Genomic DNA, 23,342 nt, shown 5'->3' with positions numbered 1-23,342 from the left:
TTGGAATTCCACGTGCTGTGGATAAAGGGGAACCGGTGGATGTACTGCACTTAGGTTTCCAGAAGGCAATGATAAAGTGCCACATCAAAGGTTATTGTGGAAAATAAGAGCTCATGGTGTAGGGGGTAACAAATTGGCATCGATAAAAGATTGGCTAGCTAACAGGAAACAGAGAGAAGGTATATATGGGTCGTTTTCTGGTTGGCAGGAAGTGACGAGTGATGTGCCACAGGAATCAATGCTGGGGCCTCAACTTATTACAATTTACATAAATGAATTGGATGAAGGGACTGAAGAAATGGTTGCTAGACTTGCTAACACAAAGATAGGTAGGAAAGTAAATTGTGAAGAGAACATAAGGAGGCTACAAAGTGACATCGATAGCTTAAGTGAGTGGGCAAAGATATTGCAAATGGAGTATAATATGGGCAATGTGAAATTGTTCATTTTGGCAGGAAGAATAAAAAAGAAGTTTATTATCTAAATGGTGACAGATTGCACAGCTCAGATTCAGAGGGATCTGGGTGTCCTAGTGCATGTATCTCAAAAGGCTAGTATGCAGATACAGCAAGTATTTAGGAAAGCTGATAGAATGTTATCATTTATTGTGAGGGGAATTGAATACACAAGTAGGAAGGTTATGCTTCAGTTGTACAGGGCACTGGTAAGACCATATCTGGAGTATTGTGTACAGTACTGGTCTCCTTAATGTAAATGCATTAGAAGCAGTTCAGAGAAGGTTTACTAAACTAATACCAGGAATAGGCAGGTTGTCTTATGAGGAAAGGTTGGACAGGTTAGGCTTGTATCCATTGGAATTTAGAAGAGTAAGAGGCAACTTGATTAAAACCTTTAAGATCCTGAGGGTCTTGACAGGTTGGATGTGGAGAGGATGTTTGCTCTTGTGGGAGAATCGAGAACTAGGGGTCACTATTTAAAAACAAGGGGTAGCTCATTTAAGACAGAGATGGGGAGAAATCTTTTCTCTCAGAGGGTAGTGAGTCTTTGGAACTCTTCCTCAAAAGGCAATGGAAGCAGAGTCTTTGAATATTTTTAAGGCAGAGCTAGATAGATTCTTGATTAACAAGGGGGGTGAAAGTTTATAGGCTGGAATGTGAGGTTGAGGTTACAATGAGATCAGTCATAATCTTATTTAATGGTGGAGCAGGCCCAAGGGACCGAGTGGCCTACTCCTGCTCCTAATTTGTATTTCGTATGTATGTATGTAACGCCTCCTCATATTTCCAAATTCCCTTAAATTCTGCCATTTGACTATCAATAAAAATATAAAATCAGTAATACCTGAAAATGAGGTCAATATGACTTTAAACGGAGATTGAATTATGCCTGTGTACCCAATTCAAATTATACCCAAACTTCTATTCCTGCTTCATCTGAAGACTACATTGGTCATCCACGCAATGCAATGGAAGGTTTGACCAGTACTTTACTGAAATTAATCATAACCCATAGTTTGTAAAGCAGGAGATTAGCTCACTTATTGAAAATTTCTCTCATTCAACACTAATTTTGCTGGATATCATCGAATCCTTTTACGGTTTTTACTTAGATAAGCATGCACCAGAATAATTTCAAAAGGCCAAGAAAAAATATAAGAGTTGGGTTTGGTCATGGCAGTTCCTTAAGAAGAGTAATCATGGCTTTTGTTTTATATTAAATAGGGGCAGAAAGGAGAACCGAGTTTACAAGGTCAGCCAGGACACTCTGGAATGCCAGGAATGAAAGGAATAAAGGTATACTGTTTCTATTCTCACTTTGTGGCCCTGTCATAATCTTCACAAGAAGCTCCCTGGCTCAGCAAATTTGTCCAGTGAGTTGAGCTATTCAGGCTAGGAAGGTCCAGGTTCATTCTGGTTTGTGCCACAACTCAGAGCAGTGGTCAGCTTCCCTGGATTGTAGATAAATCAATCAGGAATCTTGCTGTCACTGTCCACCAATCACTGTTAGAAGTCTTCATGTGTAGACTAGCTTGAATTTATCTACAGTGCTTGTCCTGATGAATAGCTTCCCAACACCCACTGCTGGGGCACACACATCAATTAATGACTGTTTGAACAAGGTTTCTAATGGATTCATACCCAGTAATAAGTCACATCTTCAGGAGCAAAGAACGGAAGAAATTGGAACGGAACAAAAGATTTTGCAAGAAATTTGATCTGCTATATGATATTTTATTTTTCATTAAATTACAGAATTCATCAAAGATCCAAAGAACAGTACTTTTTGAATTTATTTTCTCCATTCCTCTCCCATCGGCACTGACTCATGCTGACTCACTTTTCACAAGTGCTAGCTATTTTCCAACTGTCAATTGAGGTGCTGAGTGTCAACAGACTATCATCCAGACTATTGAGCATCACAGCAAAGCTTGATTGTCCACATTGACAACAAATACATGAAATTTCCAGTAAGGGATCGCTCATTAGTGATCAAGAGTGGAAATCCTTCACGTGAATCAAATTTTAGATGTCTGCTGCCTCCCTCACTTAATTAACTTAGGAACATGTTGGCAACTAAACTTGGAAGATACCATATCAGTATCCCACAGGCAGTATGTTTACTCTACAGGCTATCTGGGGAAATCATTCATTGTGTAGATTATTCCTGCATTTTCATTAATATTTAAAAATTCACAGAAAGGAGATTCTCAGAATTGATATAGTAGTATCAGATTGAGAAGCTCGGTTAAATCTTAAAGCAATTTATAACTGTTATTCGGATGAGATTACTGCTTGGTGATCATTACCATGGAACTATATTGCATAATTGTACTATAAAATAGTAACATTTTTATTTTGTATTGTTCTGTTGTCAGCAAGAATAATTGAATGTCAGCATATACTGACACAATACTGTGGCTAGAAGAGCAGGTCAGAGCCTGGGAATTCTGTGGCCAGTAACTGTCTTCCCAATTCCCCAAAGCCTGTCTACCATCTACATGGTACAAGTCAGGAGTATAATGGAATACTTTTCACTGGCCTGGATAAGCACAGCTCCACAACACTCAAGAAACTCAACACTACCCAAGACAAATCAGCCCTCTTGATCAGCATCCCATCCATCACCTCAAGCATTCACCCCCTCAGTCAGCAACTCACAGTGGCAACAGTGGGTATTATATACAAGACATACTGCAGCAACTCACCAAGCTTCCTTCAGCCACACCTTCCTTACCTGAGGCTTCTACCACCTAGAAGGCCAAGGAAAGCAGATGCATGGGAACACCACCACCTGTTCCCCTCCAAGTCACGCACCATCCTAACTTGGAACTACACAGTTCCTTCACTGTTGCTGTTTCAAAAACCTGTATCACCCTTCCTAACAGCACTGTGGATGTACCTTCACTAGATGGACCGCAGTGGTTCAAGAAGGTGACTCACCACCTTCTTGAGGGAAATTAGGAATGGGCAACAAATGCTGGCCTTGCCAGTGATGCTCGCATCCCATGAAAGAATAAAATAATTCCCAAGTTAATTGCAAAAGCCCTACAACAAATCTAAATTATTAAAGGCTGATAATTATGCTTGAAATGATGGTGATTCGAGTAAAAATTTGGGACAGAATAAGAAGTTGGCTGAAGGACCTGAGATAACAGGTACTTGTTAGGAGAGTGATGTCAAGATAAAGCAAGGTGCTGAATATAGCCTTCAGCTGGGTGGGATTCTGCTCGTTTAGTTCCATTCTTAACTATCTAATCATAGCCAGAGTATCACCTGCAATGGCTGCTCTGCCCACTCTCACACCATTCTATCCTAGCTCCCCCAAAGATCTATCCTTTCCTACCGCATCCCCATTTCTCAGCTACATATCCCTCAATGACTTCATCTGAAAACTAGCATCATTAACACTGATGACACCCAGCTCTACCTCACCATCACCTCTCTCATCCCCTCCACTGTCTCTAAATGGTCAGACTTCTTGTTCAACACCCAGTATTGGGTAAGCATAAACTTCTTCCAGTTAAATATTGGGAAGACCTAAGCCATTGTCTTTGTCACCGCTACAAACTCTATTTCCTAGCCACTAAATCTATTCCTCTCCTGAAAACTGCCTGAGACTAAACTAGACTATTCACAACCTTGGTGTCATATTTGACCTGGAGATGAGCTTACAACCATATATCTGTGCCAATAAAAGACTGCATATTTCCACTTCCATAACGCCACTCGACTTCCCCTGCCTCAGGTCATGTGCTGTTGAAATACTAATCTATGCCTTTGTTACTTCAAAACTTGACAATTCCAATGCACTCCTTGCTGACCTTCCAAATTTTACCCTCTGTAAACTTGAGGTCATCCAAAACTCTGCTGCTTGTGTCCTTTTTGTGCCAAGTCCTTGTCACCCATCAGCCCATACTCGCTGACCTGCATTGGCTCCAAGTTAAGCAAAACTTATAAAATTTTAAGATTTTTAAATTCTCATCCTTGATTTAAAATCCCTCCATGGCCTCACCCATTCATACTTCTGTAATCTCCTCCAGCCCCATAACCATCTAAGATATCTGCATTCCTCTAATTCTGGACTCTTGAGCATTCCTGATTTTAATTGCTCCACAACTGGTAGCCATGCCTTCAGCTACCTGGGCCCTAATTTCTGAATTCCCTCCCTAAATCTCTCCACCTTTCTTTCCTCCTTAAAACCTATCTCTTTAACCGAGTTTCCAACCTAATAATTCTTTCTGTGACATGATGTCTAATGTTGCTTTATAATACTCCTGCATATAAAGTAATGCATCATAGAACTGACGGGAAAATTTCTCATTCCTTGGTCATTTTATTGAACAATACATGAATGAAACTGGTGTAATAGTACTGATCTCAAAATTCCTGCAATGCTAAAATTAGATTAAATGAACGTTGACATAATGTACCAAAATAACGGATTTTTTCTTGTTACAATTTTATTTAGTTCATATGAGTTTGTACAGCTTTCCTAAGCTTCAGAATCAATTTAAAAAAACCAGTATTTTACTCCAGAGCAAATCTGGCACAAAAGCTTTTATGGTATCATCACAGCGGAGGCAGCAGGAGTGTGGAGCCAAATAAATTAAGCACTTGCCTGATCCTCCATTCTCATTCAGGGCTTTTGAGCTGCCAAAAGAATTATTAGACTTTAATTAAGAGCTTCCATTCTCTCAGTAAAGTGATAACATAAAAAGGTTAACGTTCACTGTACAATAAAAAGATTGAGAATATTTGCATTTTAATTTTTAAAAACTCACTAAAAAAGATGCACCTCACATCCTTTTAAAAATAAATATAGGTGAGTATAGCTGGTGCTCATAAAGATGTTTTTTATCAAGATTTTAAGAAGGCATCTTTGTTTTGGCCTGATCATCTTTGAAAATAAATAAGGATGGAGCATCTGCAAAACATAATGGCCCCAAAATTTGCTAGAAACTTGTGCCATAGTAATGACAATCTGCAAGACTCACCAATATTCCAGTGCAGACATTGCAGCAAATTATGGTGTGCTCGAATTACAGAGAACCTATTTCCTCTGTTCAGGAATCACCACAGCACAGCATATCTATCTGGAACTTTTGCACCATTTCACCATTACCCTTCAACAAAAACAATTAGAAGGTAATTATTTTGGCCTGGATTTTGCAGTCAGTGGTGAAGGAATGGTGATTGCCGTTCACTAAGCTAGCAGCTGCCCTCAGACTTTTTGTGGGCTTTATGGAAGAGCATTGTGGCCTTTGGGTGTCTGATATAGCACAGCAACATCTGCAGGGAATCTGTGATATGTTGAGCAAGGCAAGCAACAACGAGGAACTTTAACCAATCAGATTGAAGAATCCTTACTGAGACACACAGTGCAGATTTTTAACTGCCAAAGGGGTGGGGTAGGGTGGAGGTTGGGTGGTTTGGGTGCAGGATGGGGGTTAAATGGCTGAAAAATGCCAGCTTGTCAGAAATCTGACGTAATCCCACCCCTTTACTGGTTTTACCAAAGCATATTCCATGGGAGCAGGAAACCCAATGGAACTGTTGAGTCAGTGATTTAAACAAGCAATTAATTGTAGCTTTAATGCAGGATTCTGGCTTCCACAGTTTCTGATTTGTGTGAAAATTGCTAGGACCATCAAAGCAAGAGTGCAGCAAGGAGTAATTGATCAATGAAACTGACAGGCTGGAAAGTCTTTAAACAGTTCATCTCCATAGCTATTTGCCTGCCTATGTAAAAAGTTTGTGCTCAGAGCACTTGTTCTGGGAGTGTGATTTTACTGCCTCACACATGACTTCCAATCTTTTGTAAGTCATTTCAAATACCTTGGACTTACTCACCCTGATCATTACTGCAGCATAAAAGTCAATGCAACGATTGGAAGTACCTCTGATAAGAAACAAGAGGAGCAGCCACACAAACACGAGCAGTATCAGGAGTCACACCAACAGCAATAGCAGCAGCAAACGCCAAGAGCAGCTGCCTCCCCCTTAGCTACATTCTGCTCCACAGATCAGAAGGAATGAACACAGGGCTGTAACTTGAAGGAGGCAATACCCCAGCACAGAGTATAACAAGCACAGGATCAGCTTCCTCAACATGATGAAGCAACAATGCTTCAAGAAGGCTCAGGCCTTCATGGAAGGTCATTGATGATATCTGCAGCCTCCAGAAATAAGACTTCCTTCTAAGAGCCCCCACATTGCCAGTGGCCACCAAGAACACCACAGCCTGAATTTCTTTACCTCTGCCTCCTTCCAGGGATCTGCTGGTGACATCTGCAGGATTTGACAATCTGCTGCCCACAATTGTATTTCCCAGGTGACCAATACCATGCTTGCTAAAACTGCCACTTATGACAACTTTGCTATTGATGAGACAAGTCAGACACAGAGGGATATAAGATTTGCTGCAGTGGTTGGATTCCCACAGGCATGTTGATTGCACATATGTGGCAATCAAGGTATCGTCAGATCAGCCTGGAGTATTTATCAATCAGAAGGGCTTTCACTCCCTTGAGGTTCAGCTTGTATATGATCACCAGAAGGTTATTATACATATCCATACAATATATCCTGGAAGCTGCCATGATTCCTTCATTCTGCAACAGTCACATGTTCCACAGATTTTGATACCTCCACACAGCATGAGTGAATGACTGCTTGGAGACAAGGGCTACCCTCTGGAGACCCAGCTGATGACACTTTTTAGAAACTCTGTCACTGATGCAGAGGGGAGTACAAGAACCACATGACTACAAAGGCGGTCGTTAAGGAAGTCATTTGAGTTGCTGAAAATGTGATTCATGTTCCTGGACGGATCTGCTGGCACCCTTTAGCATTGGTGTATACCAGAATGGTATTGACCTGCTGCACCTTGCACACATCATGCGGCAGAGAGGAACAGAATTGCAGGAGGTGGAAAGCACAGGCAGCTCGCCATTCTTTGAGGCAGAGGAGGAGAAGGATGAAGAAAAGACGGAGGAGGAACCAGATGTGGTCAGGGTGCCTTCAGCCACTCACCTTGCTATCGGTGAAGACAGCCTCAAGCAGGCACACTTCAGCTAATGAGTGCATGAAACCATAAGACACTAATCATAAGCCCTGTATTATCCTCGTACCTAGCACTAATCGTTCCCACAATCAAAATTCCAATCAATATATTCATACTCTTTCCTCATCTTCCAACCTGATCATACCATTTGCTTTAAGGCTAGTACCTGTTTGGAATTCAGAATGCAGTGAAGTGGATGGCTGGAGAATGAAGTGTTCAAATAAAGTGTTTGATTAATTTAAATAAGCATATACATAACACCATGAACATCGTTATACACGCCCAAGTGATATGATGTGTGGCTCCTCTTGTGCAACTAATAAGACTTTCTCATCTGTTTCTTATTATTCCTATTCCCTGCTCCGGCACTTGAGATACCCATGGCGGATGTCCTCTGGGTTTTGTAGCCCCTGAAGGCCCCAGCAAATACTGCCTCACTTGCATCTTTGCAGATGCAGACTCAGTTATCAGGAAGGACATGTGGGGCTTTGTCTGTGAGGGGATGCTGGTAAGGGATGAGAAGTGAGACTACCTTGAAAAGAGTCACCACTTGCATGTGTCTTTTCTCCATCTTCCTTCTCATAGCCCACCAAACTTAGAACTTTGCTGCATTTCTGAGGCATTAAGCCACCATAGTGATGCTTTCCTCCATCCATTGTAAAGTGGAAGACTGAGTGTGCAGATCATTAATCAGGCCTACCATGTCTGATTCTTCACGCAGGTGACCATTTTACCATGGAAGTGAACAATAGCACAAATGCCTAGGACATTGTAGCACTCATACTGGAGATCGACTTCTCCAATCCCCCTCCAAGTGTGTGCTTTGCCTTTGGAAATGGTTACAGAACCACATACATTTTCCATTGCTGTTCCAGAATGCCATTTTGCGGATGATCCCCAAGACTTAGCATCTACGGCCAGCTAAGCAGAGCTTGGAGTATCCTGTGCCCTCTGACAAGGATTCTCCCACGCTGTCCCTGTCTCTAACACTTAACCTGCTCAAGTGTGATGTGTGCCTCTTCATATGATGTGTGACTCCCCATGTCACAACCTAGCTATCTGTACTGCAGTATCCACTGAGGTATGTGCATCTGCGTTGGTGCAGGGTGCACATGAATCAAATGACATTGTATCATCAGAGTGCTCGTCTTCCTTTGAGAAGTCTTCAGCCTCCTCCTGCTGCTGCTGCTCCAACAGCCTTGAAGGACCTGAGGAAGATGAAAGACCTGAATTATTGCTGACATAGGGAAAGAATTCAAATGCTATGTTGTAGATTTCAGTTACTGGTAACATCACTTCAGCATGAGCAACTGTTATGTGCCACGTGGCAGTGAAATATCTAATGTATATGTATATCTATGTATTTTGGAGACTGTCTTTTTCTCTGTTGCCTACACCCTGTGTCACCCTGGCAATCTCTAAATTATGTTCATCTGGAGTGGCCAGTGTGGCTACAGTGCAGGTCTACCCCCGGTTCTCTGCCTCTCCTCATGTTGTGCACTGTCTTCTGCAATGAGAGAAAGCAGAGTTATAAGTGTGAAAAGTGGAATGTGTGGAGAGGATGGGATGACAACTTTTGTGAAGAGTGACTGAGAGATGAATGCAAGGTGTCAATAAGATTTGTGTAAGTGTTGACTTTAGATGGGCATATGAGGAAATGTCTGCAGAGAAGTAAATGAGTGGAGATGAAAGGTTTGGTTGTTGTGAGGAGTGCTGTGCGGGAAAATGCTGGGCAAGCCAGAGGGACAGGGAGGCACCCGAAAATGTAATGCCGTTTCCCTTTCCTGTGTTTTATTTTTTATTCGTCCATGGGATCTGGGCGTCTCTATCCATCCCTAATTGCTCTTGAGAAAGAGGTATTGAGCTACCTTCTTGAAATGCTGTAGTCCAAATGGTGTATGTCCACCCACAGTGCTGTCAAGGAGGGAGTTCCAGGATTTCAACCCAGTAATGGAATGGCAAGATGGTGTGTGGGTTGGAGGGAAACTTGCAGGTGGTGGTGTTGTTCCCATGCATCTGCTGCCCTTGTCCTTCTAGGAGATAGAGATCATGGGTTTGGAGGGTGCTGCTGAAGGAGCCTTGGTGAGTTGCTGCATTGCACTTTGTCAATGGTATACACAGGTGCCATTGTGCATCGGTGGTGGAGAGTGTGAATATTGAAGGTGGTGGATGGGGTGTCAATCAAGCAAGCTGCTTAGTGCTGGAAGGTGTCAAGCTTCTTGAGTGTTGTTGGAGCTGCACCCATCCAGGCAAGTGGAGCATATTCCATCACACCCCTGTCTTGTGCCTTGTAGATGATGGACAGGCTTTGGGGAGTCAGGAGGTGAGTTACTCGCCGCATAATTCCCAGCCTCTTGTAGCCTGCCCTTGTAGTCAAAGTGTTTATGTGGCTGTTCCAGTTCAGTTTCTGGTCAATGGTGACTTCCAGGGTGTTGATAGTGGGGCATTCAGCGATGGTAATACCATTGAATGTCAATGGGGAGATGTTTGGATTCTCCCTTGTTGAAGAAGTTCATTGCCTGGCACTTGTGTGAATTTACATGCCACTTAACAGCCCAAGCCTGAAGGTCTTGTTGCATTTGGACATGGACAGCTTCAGTATCTGAGGAGCCGCAAGTGGTGCTGAACATTGTGCAATCATCAGCGAATATCCCCGCTTATGGCCTTATGATGGAGGGAAGGCCATTGATGAAGCAGCTGAAGATGGTTGGGCCTAGGACACTACGCTGAGGAACTCCTGCAGCAGTGTCCTGAGACTGAGATTGACCTCCAACAACCACAACCATGTTCCTTTGTGCTAGGTATGACTTTAGCCAGTGGAGAGTTTTCCCCTTGATTCCCATTGACTCCAGTTTTGCTAAGGATCCTTGATGCCATACTCAGTCAAATGCTGCCTTAATGTCAAGGGCCGTCACTGTCACCTCACCTCTTGTGTTCCGCTGTTTTGTCTATGTTTGGACGAAAGCTGTACCAAAGTCAGGAGCTGAGTGGTCCTGGCAGAACCCAAACTGAGCATCAGTGAGCAGGCTGTTGCTGAGTAGGTGCCACTTGATAACAATGTCGACAACCCCTTCCATCACTTTGCTGATGATTGAAATTAGACTGATTATGCAGTAATTGGCCAGGAAGGATTTCTCCTGCTTTTTGTGGACAGGACATACCTGGGTAATTTTCCACACTGCCAGGTAGATGCCAGTGTTGTAGCTGTGCTGGAAAAGCTTGGTTAAGGGTACAGCTAGTTCGGGAGCACAAGTCTTCAGTATTATTGCTGGAATGTTGTCAGGCCCAATAGCTTTGCAGTGCCTTCACCTGTTTCATGATATCATGTGGAGAAAATCGAATTAGCCGAAGACTGGCATCAGTGATGCTGGGGACCTCAGGAGGAGGGCAAGATGGATCAGCCACTTAGCAATTCTGGTTGAGGAATAATTGCAAATGCTTCAGTCTTGCCTTTTGCTGGGCTGCTCCATCATTAAGAATGGGGATATTTGTAGAGCCTTCTCCTCTAATTAGTTGTTTAATTTTCCACCACCATTCATGACTGGATGTGACAGCACTGCAGAGCTTAGATCTGATCCATTGGTTATTGGACCACTTAGCTCTGTTTATCTCATGCTGTTTACGTTGTTTAGCATTCGGGTAGCTCTGTGTTGTAGCTTCTCTAGTTTGACAGTTCATTTTTAGGTATGCCCAGTGCTGCCCCCAGCATGTCCTCCTGCACTCCTCATTGAACCAGGGGTGATCCCCTGGCTTGATGGTAATGATAGAGCGGGGAATATGCCAGGCCATGAAGTTACAAATTGCAGTGGAAGACATTTCTGCTGCTACTGATGGCCCACAGCGCCTCATGGATGCCCAGTTTTGAGTTGCTATATCTGTTCGTAATCTGTCCCATTTTAGCAAGTTGGTAGTACCACACAACACAATGGAGGGTTTCCTCAATATGAAAATGGGACTTCATCTCCATAAGGACAGTGCAGTGGTCACTCCTACCAATACTGTCATGGACAGTAGCACCTGCCACAGGTAGATTGGTGAGGACAAGGCCAAGTAGGTTTTTGAAACAAAAACAGAAAATGCTGGAAAAACTCAACAGGTCTGGTAGCATCTGTGGAGAGAGAAAGACAGTTAACATTTCAAGTCCCTTCTTCAGAGCTCTGAATGCAGTGAATGCTGTTGTGTGGTGGCCATTTGGTTGTAACAACGGCCTGTTCAATTTCTTAACTGGGTTACATGATGCAGTTATCTTGTGCCACTGTTGCTATAATGTCCCCATTTCTAGTCCTTTAATAGTGATGGTTCGGTTGCAATGTTGGAATGTTTGAAATTAACCCCTTACAGTGTAACCTGCCTCTGTGTATTTTGTGTTGAAGTTTGGTTTTTATTTAGAGTACTTGTGCTCATGGATTTTGAGGTTTCTCATATTTCATAAGGCCCAGTAGGAGGGGATTTCGTCCCCACAGCCAGACTAGGTGAAGATGGCAGATTTCCTTCCCTAAAGGGCATTAGTGAACCAGAAGGGTTTTTATGGCAATCAATAATATTTTCATTGTCAATATTATTGAGATCAGATTTTAATTCCAGATTTACTATTTGAATTTAAATTCCACCAGCTGCTATGGTGGTACTTGAACCCATGTCCCTAGAGTATTATACTGGGTTTCTGGTTCAGTGACCTTACCATTATGCCACCACTTTCCCCAATTTATTAGGTCACTAAACCTCTTGAAGCTTCCAAGACTCCATCTAGCTTTGAGGTACTACACTCCTGCTGCTCAGTACTTCTGATACCTCTAGCCACACTTTAGTTTGGGTGACTGACCTCATCAGCCCATCCGCAGAAAACAGGACTTCTCTTCTTGTCCTTATGTCTCCAACATTGCCTCCAGGGAAGATTTAAAGAAACTTCCTTCCATCTTTCTTCTTCCTGCAGCCTTCATACCTGCTAAGGTCCCTTTAAATACAAAGCCTTTCATTGACAGGTGGTAATCATCATGATGCCTGCACTGTCACTGGCAAAAGCAGGATGCCCTCGCTGTGGCTATATTAAACAGCCGCAACATATCCTGCTGCTGGATCAAATGGGTTCCACAACTGCTGCCACCCCCACCACACTGTAATTGGGTCTGCTGCAATAAAATTCCACCAAAGAGTTTAAACTGGGAAGTATGATTTAAAATCTTTGATTCATTGTAAAATCATATACCAAATGAAAAATAAAGTTAGGGGAACAAAGATGGGATTGAGAGAAATGCTTCTTTAAAATTCCCCAGCATTAATTACATTCTGAAAGAGACTCCAAACTTGGAAAATTAAATTTTAAGGGCCAAAATAGTTGTTTAGCAATAATTATGTCTTATCACACTCCTAAAAATTCACTTACATCCAAATGTACCAGCGCTAACTTTTTCTGCCCTGTTTAATGGGTAACTATTTGATAAGCACAGCAACTTCACATCCTTACATTGATCTCAATGCTGAGTCTATTCGCAAGGTACAGTTATAACACAGCTTCTGGTTGAGTAAGGAAACTTGGATGGAAACTTCTGGATTTCCACATTTAACTGCAGTTTGCATTCTTCAAAAACTGCTTTCCCCCCATACCACTAACCCCCGCCATGGATTTTACTACATAGTCATGGTGAGGGCACTTAACTATATCATTATTTCAAATGCAAATTAAAATCATTAACCCCATTAAAATCAACAGCAATCATGAATTCACATAGTGACAGCAGTAGGCCATTCAGCCCCTTGAGCCTGCTCCATCATTCAATTAGATCATGGTTGGTCAATGCCTTAACTTCATTTACACACCTTTGTTCCATATTCCTTCAAACCCTTACCTGGCAAAAATCTATTTAAAAAACTTCAAAACTCCAACATCCTTAGCATTTTGGGAGAGACAATTCAAGACAATTCCTGATTCCCTTTCTTTCAATCTTTGCTCTAATTATAAGTTTTTATCCACCAGCGGAAATGTTATTTTCTATATCTACCCTTTCGTATCATTTTAACATTTTAAACACACTGATCACATAACAGACTGAAAAAGGTGAACAGTAGGAGCCAAGGTGGCTGGTGGCAAGATATTTTAAAGGACCACCCCCACCCCCACATGTGACCAATCTCAAGGCTCATCATTGCAGAGGTTGTTGCTGTTTCTTTTACAAAAAAAGATATTTGGGCCAGCCCTAGAGCCTGCCAATCATACCAACCATCTTCCCTGCCCACTGTTGAATGGCTGTTCTGTGGTAGAAATCCTACCGACAATATTTAAATGACCTTGACACCAAATTGTGGCTGGGAATCCAGGTGGGGCAAGATTCCACTAAAGCCAAATTATCTCTCAATTACCTGAAGAGACTCCGTGCTCTGATGCTCACTTCTCCTACAAACTCAAATCTCGCTGCTGTGCAATGTTTTGCAGAGCACAGCACACCATAACCATTCTGGATACTCTGGCTAGTGTGTATTGAAGAATACCTTCAGATCTGTCCAGACAACAGAAATGCATATTGATGACTTGGTCAATGACACATCTGGTTATCATATGGCTTTCATTTTATCTCTCCTGACCCTCATTGGTTGGGTTCCTCACAGTGTTATTAGCCATGTTTGAAGTGGGTATCCTTTGTTTTTGAGCAGTCAGTTGGTAAGTCTGGTTTGAGGTGCAATCAGAGAGAACATAAGCATCATGGTAGCTACCTGGGACTCTTATGCACCCTTACATTAAACATCTTTTTGTGGTTGCACACCAGCTGCACATCGATAGAGTAGAAGCCATTGTGGTTGATGAATACTCCTGGGTGATCTGGAAATGCCTTAATTGCCAAATTTGAGAAGCCAGCTAGAGTCACAAACCCTAACACCAACTCATTCTGACTGGTATCATTGATGGTGAAGTTTTCAGTCTGTTTAATAATTGTCTGCCCTAAAAAACAAGCCATCAGCCACCTGTTTTATGTATTTGTGGGCAACTGACTACAAGATTCTGCAAATCTCTCCCGCAGACCACCAGAGATAGATATCTAGAGGAAAATAGGTTGACAGCAGTGGTGATTTTGACAAAGAGTGACCACCAGGTCCATTTGGCAGCAAGTCTTGTCCCAGCAGGCTGCAAATGTCTGCCATCACCTGACATGGGATCCTGCAACTCCCATGACTCTGTCCAGAGGAAGCTTTTTCTCTGGCTGTTAGACCCTGTGTTGTGTGTATGGCCTCCTTCGAGCTGCACCGGCTGTTCATCCTCCTTTTCCTGTGGGGCTGCTGATGTGTGAGGAGCGGGTTGCTGCTCCTGCTGGTACTACTCTCATAGTGCTATTGATGCCACTGGTCATCTTGTTTCTCATCTGAAGTCCAAAGTAAAGCAACATAGGCAATACCAATGTACAAACTCCGAAGCTTACAAAGTAACCTCCAAAGTTGTCAAAGTAACCACAAAAGTTGTTCAAGTAACTTCTCAGAACAAGTACTGTGAACAAAGCCTCAAACAAGCAAGCAAGAAAGCAGCTGTGAGGCATGAGTTCTTATTGCCATATTTTGTTGTCAGGCCTTCAAGTCCCTCAGTTGCTGCTGTGGTCTCACCTGTTTTCATTGACAAGTTTCAGGACCCTGCAAAACCATAGACCCAGGGTAAAATTTGCTGTAATTGATTGATTAATATACTGAAATTGATAACCTGCCTCTCTCAAAGGCATTGCCTGCATGCAGTTAGTGGGAGTTGAAACAGACTTCCCAACATATTATCAATTTCCCCAATTTTCATCCCTTGACATATTCCCAAACCCATACGTTCCTACAAGTTAAAATCCAGTCCAATGCATCAGAGCAGATTGAAGTCCTTGTGGAGAAATCTGAGTTTTCTTATTTTCAATTGAATATTTGACCCTAAACTAATACATCCAAAGCTGATCAACACCTAGGGACATTTGTAATGGTAAGTGACTCATGTTACTTGAGAAGCTTAAGCAATCGTTATTGCAGATGAAACAACGGGGTAGCTTTTTGCTATCAAATCCTAATTTCCGGAATTATGTGTTTCAAAACCATGTGCTTCTACCACTTTATTGCTCCTTCATAAACTATAATGAAAATAGATATTTCTCTTTGTTGAATGAAAGGAAAGAGTGGCTCTTGAATTTTAAATCAGCTCAGTGATGACAGTGACTAAAGCCTGGATTTTCATCAACAAGGTGGGTAGTGGGAATCGGTAAAACTCCTGAATCGACCTGCCCACCTTGGGAAAAGTGCCTGCAAAAGTGGGATTTTCATTGCCAGGGGTGGGTTCAGGCTGGAGTCCGACCAGTCGATCCAGGAAAGAGGTGGTAGACAATCACAGGGGCTGCCAGGTGTCAAGGTGGGCTGTTTAAAAAGCCCAGCTGAGTACAATGGGACTTTGTCCCAGTTAAAATAAAAACAGAAAGGCCTTCCGGCCTTCACCCCTCACACTCCCACACCCTCACACACTCCTAAAGCTCCCTCATTCCCCCACCCCTGATGACCCCTCTTGAGGCTTGGCTGAGAGCCCAGATATCCATAACTCTTGTTGAAACAGCTCTGTTTGGTTGACAGCTCTGGTCTTCTGATCCCAGTGATCAATTTCACAATACTTATTTATACAAAGTTAAGTGGTTTAAAGGGCTTGTGGTTTCTATTACTGATATGAAAAAGTGTCTGGAGGATTGACATTTTTATTGCCTTGAAAGGCAGGATCGTCCCAGATTTGCTGACGGGAAAAAGAATGTTTTACCTGCCAGCCGCAATGGTGGGTTTTTGCATCGTATTATCCCATTCCCAGCGCATCTCACCATATTAATAATGCATTCCTGGAAACACACCAGATCGCTGGTGGGGTGGCCTCTGATTTGCCTGCTCCACCATCACCTCAGGCCTTCAGTAATCCAGGCGCCATATTTAAAGGGTGCCCCTGCACAGAGCTAGCACTCCCTAAGGGATCAGAAGCTGCTGCAAAGTCATGGCTGCCAAAGGGAGGAAACATGCCAGCCCCAAATTTAGTGACACCTCCCTCAGGCACCTGCTGGACATAATGGAGGCCCGCCGTGAAGTCCTTTATCTTTTCTGGGCGAAGACGAGGAAGCACGGTGACAAATCCAGCATGGGAGGCTGTGGCAGTGGTGGTCAGCATCAACGCCCTTCTAAAGATTTCAGCCACCCAGTGCTGAAAGAGGATGAATGATGTCCTCCGCTCCTCCATGCTAAGTCATTCTTCTCATCACTTTCAACTCAAAACACTTACAAACCCACCACATATCCACAGAGATCTCACTTACTGTCAGTTCAAGGTACATCACCATTCATTCTCTCACACACACCTTTATCTGTCCTGTGGATCGTGTCCTTATCCTGTCCATGGCACCACTCACCACCCACACATGCCAGGCATCCTTCTCATCTGACCTAGTAGGCGTCCTGCTTACACTCTTTCCATCTGTCTTCATGCAGGACAAGCTGGCACACAATAAAAGGAAGAGGTCACAGACTGGTGGAGTCCTCTGTGGATAGCTCTTGTTCCTGAGGAGCCAATCCTGCAGCCTCTCTGGACCCTGGAAGATGTCAGGGACCTGAGACCTGCTAAGGGTGTAGGAGTTGTGGACACTCCTTGGGAATCATGTGCAGACCTGTTTGATGTATTTGTGGTGACCGCACACCAGCCAAACTTTCAGTGAAGAGAAACCCTTGTGTTTGACATTGTTGACTGCTTGTTGCCAAAGAGATCTAAGTGCCATTTGAGTGCAGTCAATGGCACCCTGCACCTATGGAAAACCTGAGATCTGCGCAAATCCCAGTGCTCTTGCTTCCTGGTTTTCCTGATCCCAGATGAAATGCACAAAATTCGATGCCTTCGCGAAGATGGCGTCCTTGACCTCTTGGATACACTTGTGCGTGGAGGCTTGCAAGATCCCACACAGGTCACTTGTGGAGCCCTGGAACGAGCCACTGGTGTAAAGATTGTGCACCATGGTCACTTTCACGGCCACTAGCAGTGGATGCTCTGTGTCCCCATAGCGCCTAATCTTGCTGTTGGTGGCATATGTGACCAACCAGTTCCCTAGACATGCACAGTCTTCAGTGACACTGGTTCTCGGTCATCTGCAGGAATGACAGGTGCCGTCTATAGACCCTGTGTCTAGCAAGGTGCCTACGAGTGACAGCTCTCTGTGGATCTTCAGCTGAGTGCTCAATAGGCCCTGTTGCTCATTCATCTTGTGGGAGGTACTCCTCCATTTGCCAAGCCAGGTACCTCCACTGCTCTTTTCTTCCTTTCTGGTCTCTGTAAGCCATGAGGCATACCACTAAATCACCAGGCTCCATGATCTTGATGTTCTCCTACTGCTGGATTAAAGAGAGACAAATGGGTTAGCATGGGTGTACTAAGAACCACTCATGGTTAAGTTTGAAGGCCTCTTCACACATGCAAGAGAGTGCTAGCCACTATTTGGATGGTCAGTGTGTAGTACACTCATTGGCTGTCCAAAACCCCTCTCACCCCCATCCCACTCCAATTGACGAACTGGCGGCAGCTTCGGCCATTGGACTGCATACTGTGCTCTCAGATCAGGCGCAGGCATTCTCCTGACCCACACTGCAAGGCTGCACTGTTAGCTTGAACCATGAGGAATACTGGTCCAAACCTTAATAAAGACATTGCAAGGGGCTGTGAGCGCCTCCACCAGTGACTGTGCCATGGCCACCTTGCGCAAGGGGATTGTACAACTTATCCAGTCAGCCAATTGCTCTGCTGCCCCCTAAAAAGCACATTAATTTGCAGTCTGCACCTGAGGGGTGAACAGTTCTGGAGCATTTGATGACGCTTACAAGCTTTTGCATTGCTTGAGTGAGCAGAAAAGCTTCTGAGGCCCAACTCCAACCATTGTCAATGGAGATGCGGCTGAACAGTCTCAGCTGTGGAACAATGCACACTTTCGACAAGCTTTTCCAAGTGCATGGTCACTTCCCTCGTCGCCACCACCACCACTTCCTTCCCTCACGTCCCCGACATGTGCTTGAGTATTTCCTTCAGTCTGTGATATCTTGCCCTCCGACACCCACCGGCATGAGCTTGAGTATTTCCTTCAGTCTGTGTTGCATTGGCCCCCCACACACCCCGCCTCCCACCTGGCTTGACCCGCACTGCAGCCGTTGCCCCAGTAACACAACAAAAGCCAGCTGGGAAAAAGCTTGGACAGGCAGTAAAAGATTCTATTTAATTAGCTGCTTAAGGGCCTTAAGAGGCCTCTTAATTGTCGGCAGGCATGCTGCTAACTCTCGTGCTCGCCTGCCAAACAAAATATTGCGCGAGTGCACGATGACGTCGGGATGCTTGTGTTATTTCACGCTCAAGCATGTCGGATGCATGCCAGCACACCAAGCCGAAAATGCTGGCCCATGATAATTGCCTAGAAGTAGGACATGCCTATCTCTGCAATGGAGCCAGCCAGTCTGGGTGGCACAGGTATGGGCTGTTGACACAATCAGTCCGCACCCTTTAAAGGCATTCCTGAAAATGGAAATTGGTGGATAACACCGGAAATCAAAATTAGTCCAGGAGATAACATGGATCAAGTATTATCCAATGATACTTACCTTCTATATGATGTGATCTCTGTCCCAATCAGGAACTAGTCCAGCTCCCTATTGAAGGTGAAAAGTGAGTCAGCACCCACCGCAGCAACCGGCAGTGCATTCCAGAGGCTGACTATTGTCTGGGAACAGAAGAGCTGAATATGATCCAGTCCATTCCTATTGCAATTCATTCCAATTCATGTCCCCCAGTCCTCCCAAACTGTCAAACTAGAATAATCTATTAATAGGGATGCTATCTCATCCTTTAATTATTCTGTAAACCTCTACAATATACCTCCAGATCTATGTCACTCCAAAGGTAAAAGGTCCCCAAGCCTATTTCCATGATGGAATTTTATTATAGAATCTCACCCTCAACTCAGCATCCTCTTTCTATTCTCACAGCTTCGCACCCACATTGGATGTCGTTATTCCTCCATTTACTACTGGATACCTCATTGTCACCCTCTTACCAGCTCCCTCCAAACCTCCAAAGCTGACTGTAAGCAACCACACCCCACCAGCCCCCAAACCTCCCCTGAGCTGGACCAGGTATTAACCAGCATAATATTTCCTCTAAGTATCTAAGTAAGTCCCCCATATCTGGCCCAAGTCTCTGACACTAAGCTCAGTGTCAGAGACATTGCAGAGGATCTCAGGCAGCGGAAATCAGCCCATCACAAGTTTAAACTAATAAAGGCAACTACAGAGGCATGAGGGACAAGCTGGCCAGAATTGACTGGGAGATGAGCCTAGCAGGAAAGACAGTGGAACGGCAATGGCAAGAGTTTCTGGGAGTAATTTGGGAGACGCAGCAAAAATTTATCCCTAGGAAGAAGAAGCATACTAAAGGGAGGACGAGGCAACCATGGCTGACGAGGGAAGTCAGGGACAGCATAAAAGCTAAAGAGAAAGCATACAATGTGGCGAAGAGCAGTGGGAAACCAGGGGATTGGGAAGCCTACAAAGACCAACAGAGGACAACTAAAAAAGAAGTAAGGAGGGAGAAGATTAAATATGAGGGTAAACTAGCCAGTAATATAAAAGAAGATTGCAAGAGTTTTTTTAGATATATAAAGGGTAAGAGAGAGGCAAAATTCGACATTGGACCGCTGGAAAATGATGCTGGAGAAGTAGTAGTGGGGAACAAAGAAATGGCGGAGGAACTGAATAAGTACTTTGCATCAGTCTTCATGGTGGAAGACACGAGTAACATCCCCAAAGTTCAAGAGAGTTGGCGGGAAGAGGTGAGTATGGTGGCCATTACCAAGGAGAATGTGCTAGGAAAACTGAAAGGTCTGAAGGTGGATAAATCACCTGGACCAGATGCATTACACCCCAGAGTTCTGAAGGAGATAGCTGAAGAGATAGTGGAGGTGTTAGTGGTGATCTTTCAGGAATCACTGGAGCCAGGGAGGGTCCCAGAGGACTGGGAAATCGCTAATGTAACCCCCCTGTTTAAGAAGGGAGTGAGGCAATAGACAGGAAATTACAAGCTGATTAGCCTGACCTCGGTCGTTGGTAAGATTTTAGAGTCCATTATTAAGAATGAGATTTCAGAATACTTGGAAGTGCATGGTAAAATAGGGCAAAGTCAGCATGGTTTCATCAAGGGGAGGTCATGCCTGACAAATCTGTTAGAATTCTTTGAGGAGGTAATGAGCAGATTAGACAAAGGAGAGCCAATGGATATTATCTACTTGGACCTCCAGAAGGCCTTTGACAAGGTGCCGCACAGGAGGCTGCTTAGTAAGATAAGAGACCATGGTGTTAGAGGCAAGGTACTAGCATGGATAGAAGATTTACTGTCTGGCAGGAAGCAGAGATTGGGGATAAGCACGGCGGCCGGTGACTAGTGGAGTTCCACAAGGGTCAGTGTTGGGACCACAACTTTTCACTTTATACATTAATGATCTAGATGAAGGAACTGAGGGCATCCTGGCTAAGTTTGAAGATGATACAAAGATAGGTGGAGGGACAGGTAGTATTGAGGAGGCGGGGAGGCTGCAGAAGGATTTGGACAGGTTAGGAGAATGGGCAAAGAAGTGGCAGATGGAATATAACGTGGGGAAGTATGAGGTCATACACTTTGGTAGGAAGAATAGAGGCATAGTCTATTTTCTTAATGGGGAGAGAATTCAGAAATCTGGAGTGCAAAGGGACCTGGGAGTCCTAGTCCAGGATTCTCTTAAGGTTAACTTGCAGGTTGAGTCGGTAGTTCGGAAGGCAAATGCAATGTTGGCATTTATTTCGAGAGGACTAGAATATAAAAGCAGGGATGTGCTGCTGAGGCTTTATAAGGCTCTGGTCAGACCACATTTAGAATATTGTGAGCAATTTTGGGCCCCATATCTCAGGAAGGATGTGCTGGTCCTGGAGAGGGTCCAGAGGAGGTTCACAAGAACGATCCCAGGAATGAAAGGCTTAACATATGAGGAACATTTGAGGACTCTGGGCCTATACTCCATGGAGTTTAGAAGGATGAGGGGGGATCTGATTGAAACTTACAGAATACTGTAAGGCCTGGATAGAGCGGACGTGGGGAAGATGTTTCCATTAGTAGGAGAGACTAGGACCCAAGGGCACAGCCTCAGAGTAAACGGAAGACCTTTTAGAACAGAGATGAGGAGAGACTTCTTTAGCCAGAGAGTGGTGAATCTATGGAATTCATTGCCACAGAAGGCTGTGGAGGCCAGGTCATTGAGTGTATTTAAGACCGAGATAGATAGGTTCTTGATTGGTAAAGGGATCAAAGGTTACAGGGAGAAGGCGGGAGAATGAGGTTGAGAAACCTATTAGCCATGATTGAATGGCGGAGCAGACTCGATGGGCCGAATGGCCTAATTTATGCTCCTATGTCTTATGGTCTTATAGTCTAAACTTCCTGGGCAATTTCAGCGCATGTGTGTGCTTCAGAATTTCTGTTGGGGTCCTGATGCGCATCTCCCAACTTAAGCTGCTATTTCAATGATACAGATACTGGAAGATTTGGGCCAACATGTCAAGTGCATAGAGAAATTCACCACTGACACTGACAAGTAGTACCCATTTTAGAAAAGATTTCCTTTCTGTCAAAGTATTACTAAAGCACATGAAAATACCTGGCATTACTCTGTTCCCGAATCATTGTGGATTAAATTTTATGTACTGTTAGCACTTTTATTAGGGGATGTATAAAATGACAATGCTGTTGTGAAACAGCCTTAAATTTATGGTTTGTATGGTAATAAATCATTTAAGGAGTTTATAATGGGTGGAACGTTCCATTTTTGAGACTAAGAGCAGAATTTTACGTGCTCACTGGTAGCAGGAGTGATAGGTGGCAGGTGTAGACAATATGGTGTGATCTGGTTCACCTTGGCGGGAAGGGAGGTCACAATCATCTGCTCAGCCTGCTAATGACGCCACCAACGGTCAGCAGGGAGCTCATTATAATACGTCAGCAACTCATTAAAAGGCCATCCCACCAAGCTCTGGACCCTACCGGATCATCTAACCACATCAATGGGAAAGCACGTCAATGTGTTTCACAACAGCACACACATGACATGCACTTGGGGGAACTGAGGTGAGTGAACAGCATTGTTTTCCACAGCTTGCCAGAGCTACCTGTTGCTCTGCAGGCATCAGGGGCATTGGGGGGCCGGGATGAAGTGCCGCCTAGGCCCCAGAGGTGACCGCACTCGGGGTGGGGGGGATGTGATGTCCAGGGGCAACTGCTGCCTGACACCGGAGGCGACTGTACTCAGGGCAGAGTGCGGGGTGGTGTCCGGGAGCAACTGCTGCCTGGCTCCAGTGGTGACTGTACTCTAGGTGGAGGTGCCTGGGAGCAACTGCTGCCCTGGCATTGGATCCCATGCTCAAGCAATTGAGGTGGGGCACAGGGTAGGTGAGGGAAATGGCCACAAAGTAGAGACACCTGTATAAACTGACCATCTCTCTGCAACCGGGGGATGATCAGCCACAGTGATATGATTGGAGTCGGGCTCGTAGCCTGCCTGCCCACACAAGCGATGCGGAGGCACCAACGTGCCACCAAGGCTTCCAGACCTTACTCCCACCACCCTGGTGGGAACCTGCAACCACTTTATTGGACCGCGCAGCAATTGGACTGCATAAGTTGTACAATCTCCTCACCAACGTTGGCCATGTAGCAGTCACTGCTGGAGGCACTCACAGCCCCTTGCAATCTCAGGATCCCAGTTTGGACCAGTGTTCTCCATGTCGCAGGT

The 23,342-nt window shown here is 44.3% G+C and overlaps 1 protein-coding gene across 2 annotated transcripts in view; it reads left to right on the top strand.

The window, feature by feature from the left end:
• The window catches only part of LOC121278460 (collagen alpha-1(XXI) chain-like), a 468,271-nt gene that overhangs the window by 332,140 nt on the left and 112,789 nt on the right, over positions 1 to 23,342 (top strand). For both annotated transcript variants that reach the window (XM_041188910.1, XM_041188909.1), the window contains one exon: positions 1,683 to 1,754. In XM_041188910.1, coding sequence (XP_041044844.1) covers positions 1,683 to 1,754 — 72 coding nt within the window. The remainder of the gene's footprint in view (positions 1 to 1,682; positions 1,755 to 23,342) is intronic.

Source organism: Carcharodon carcharias, chromosome 5 (genome assembly GCF_017639515.1).
Source record: "Carcharodon carcharias isolate sCarCar2 chromosome 5, sCarCar2.pri, whole genome shotgun sequence".
In the NCBI taxonomy this organism is placed as follows: Eukaryota; Metazoa; Chordata; class Chondrichthyes; order Lamniformes; family Lamnidae; genus Carcharodon; species Carcharodon carcharias.
The sequence above is the reverse complement of the archived record's forward strand: the minus strand, read 5'-3'. Positions and strand labels throughout refer to the sequence as shown.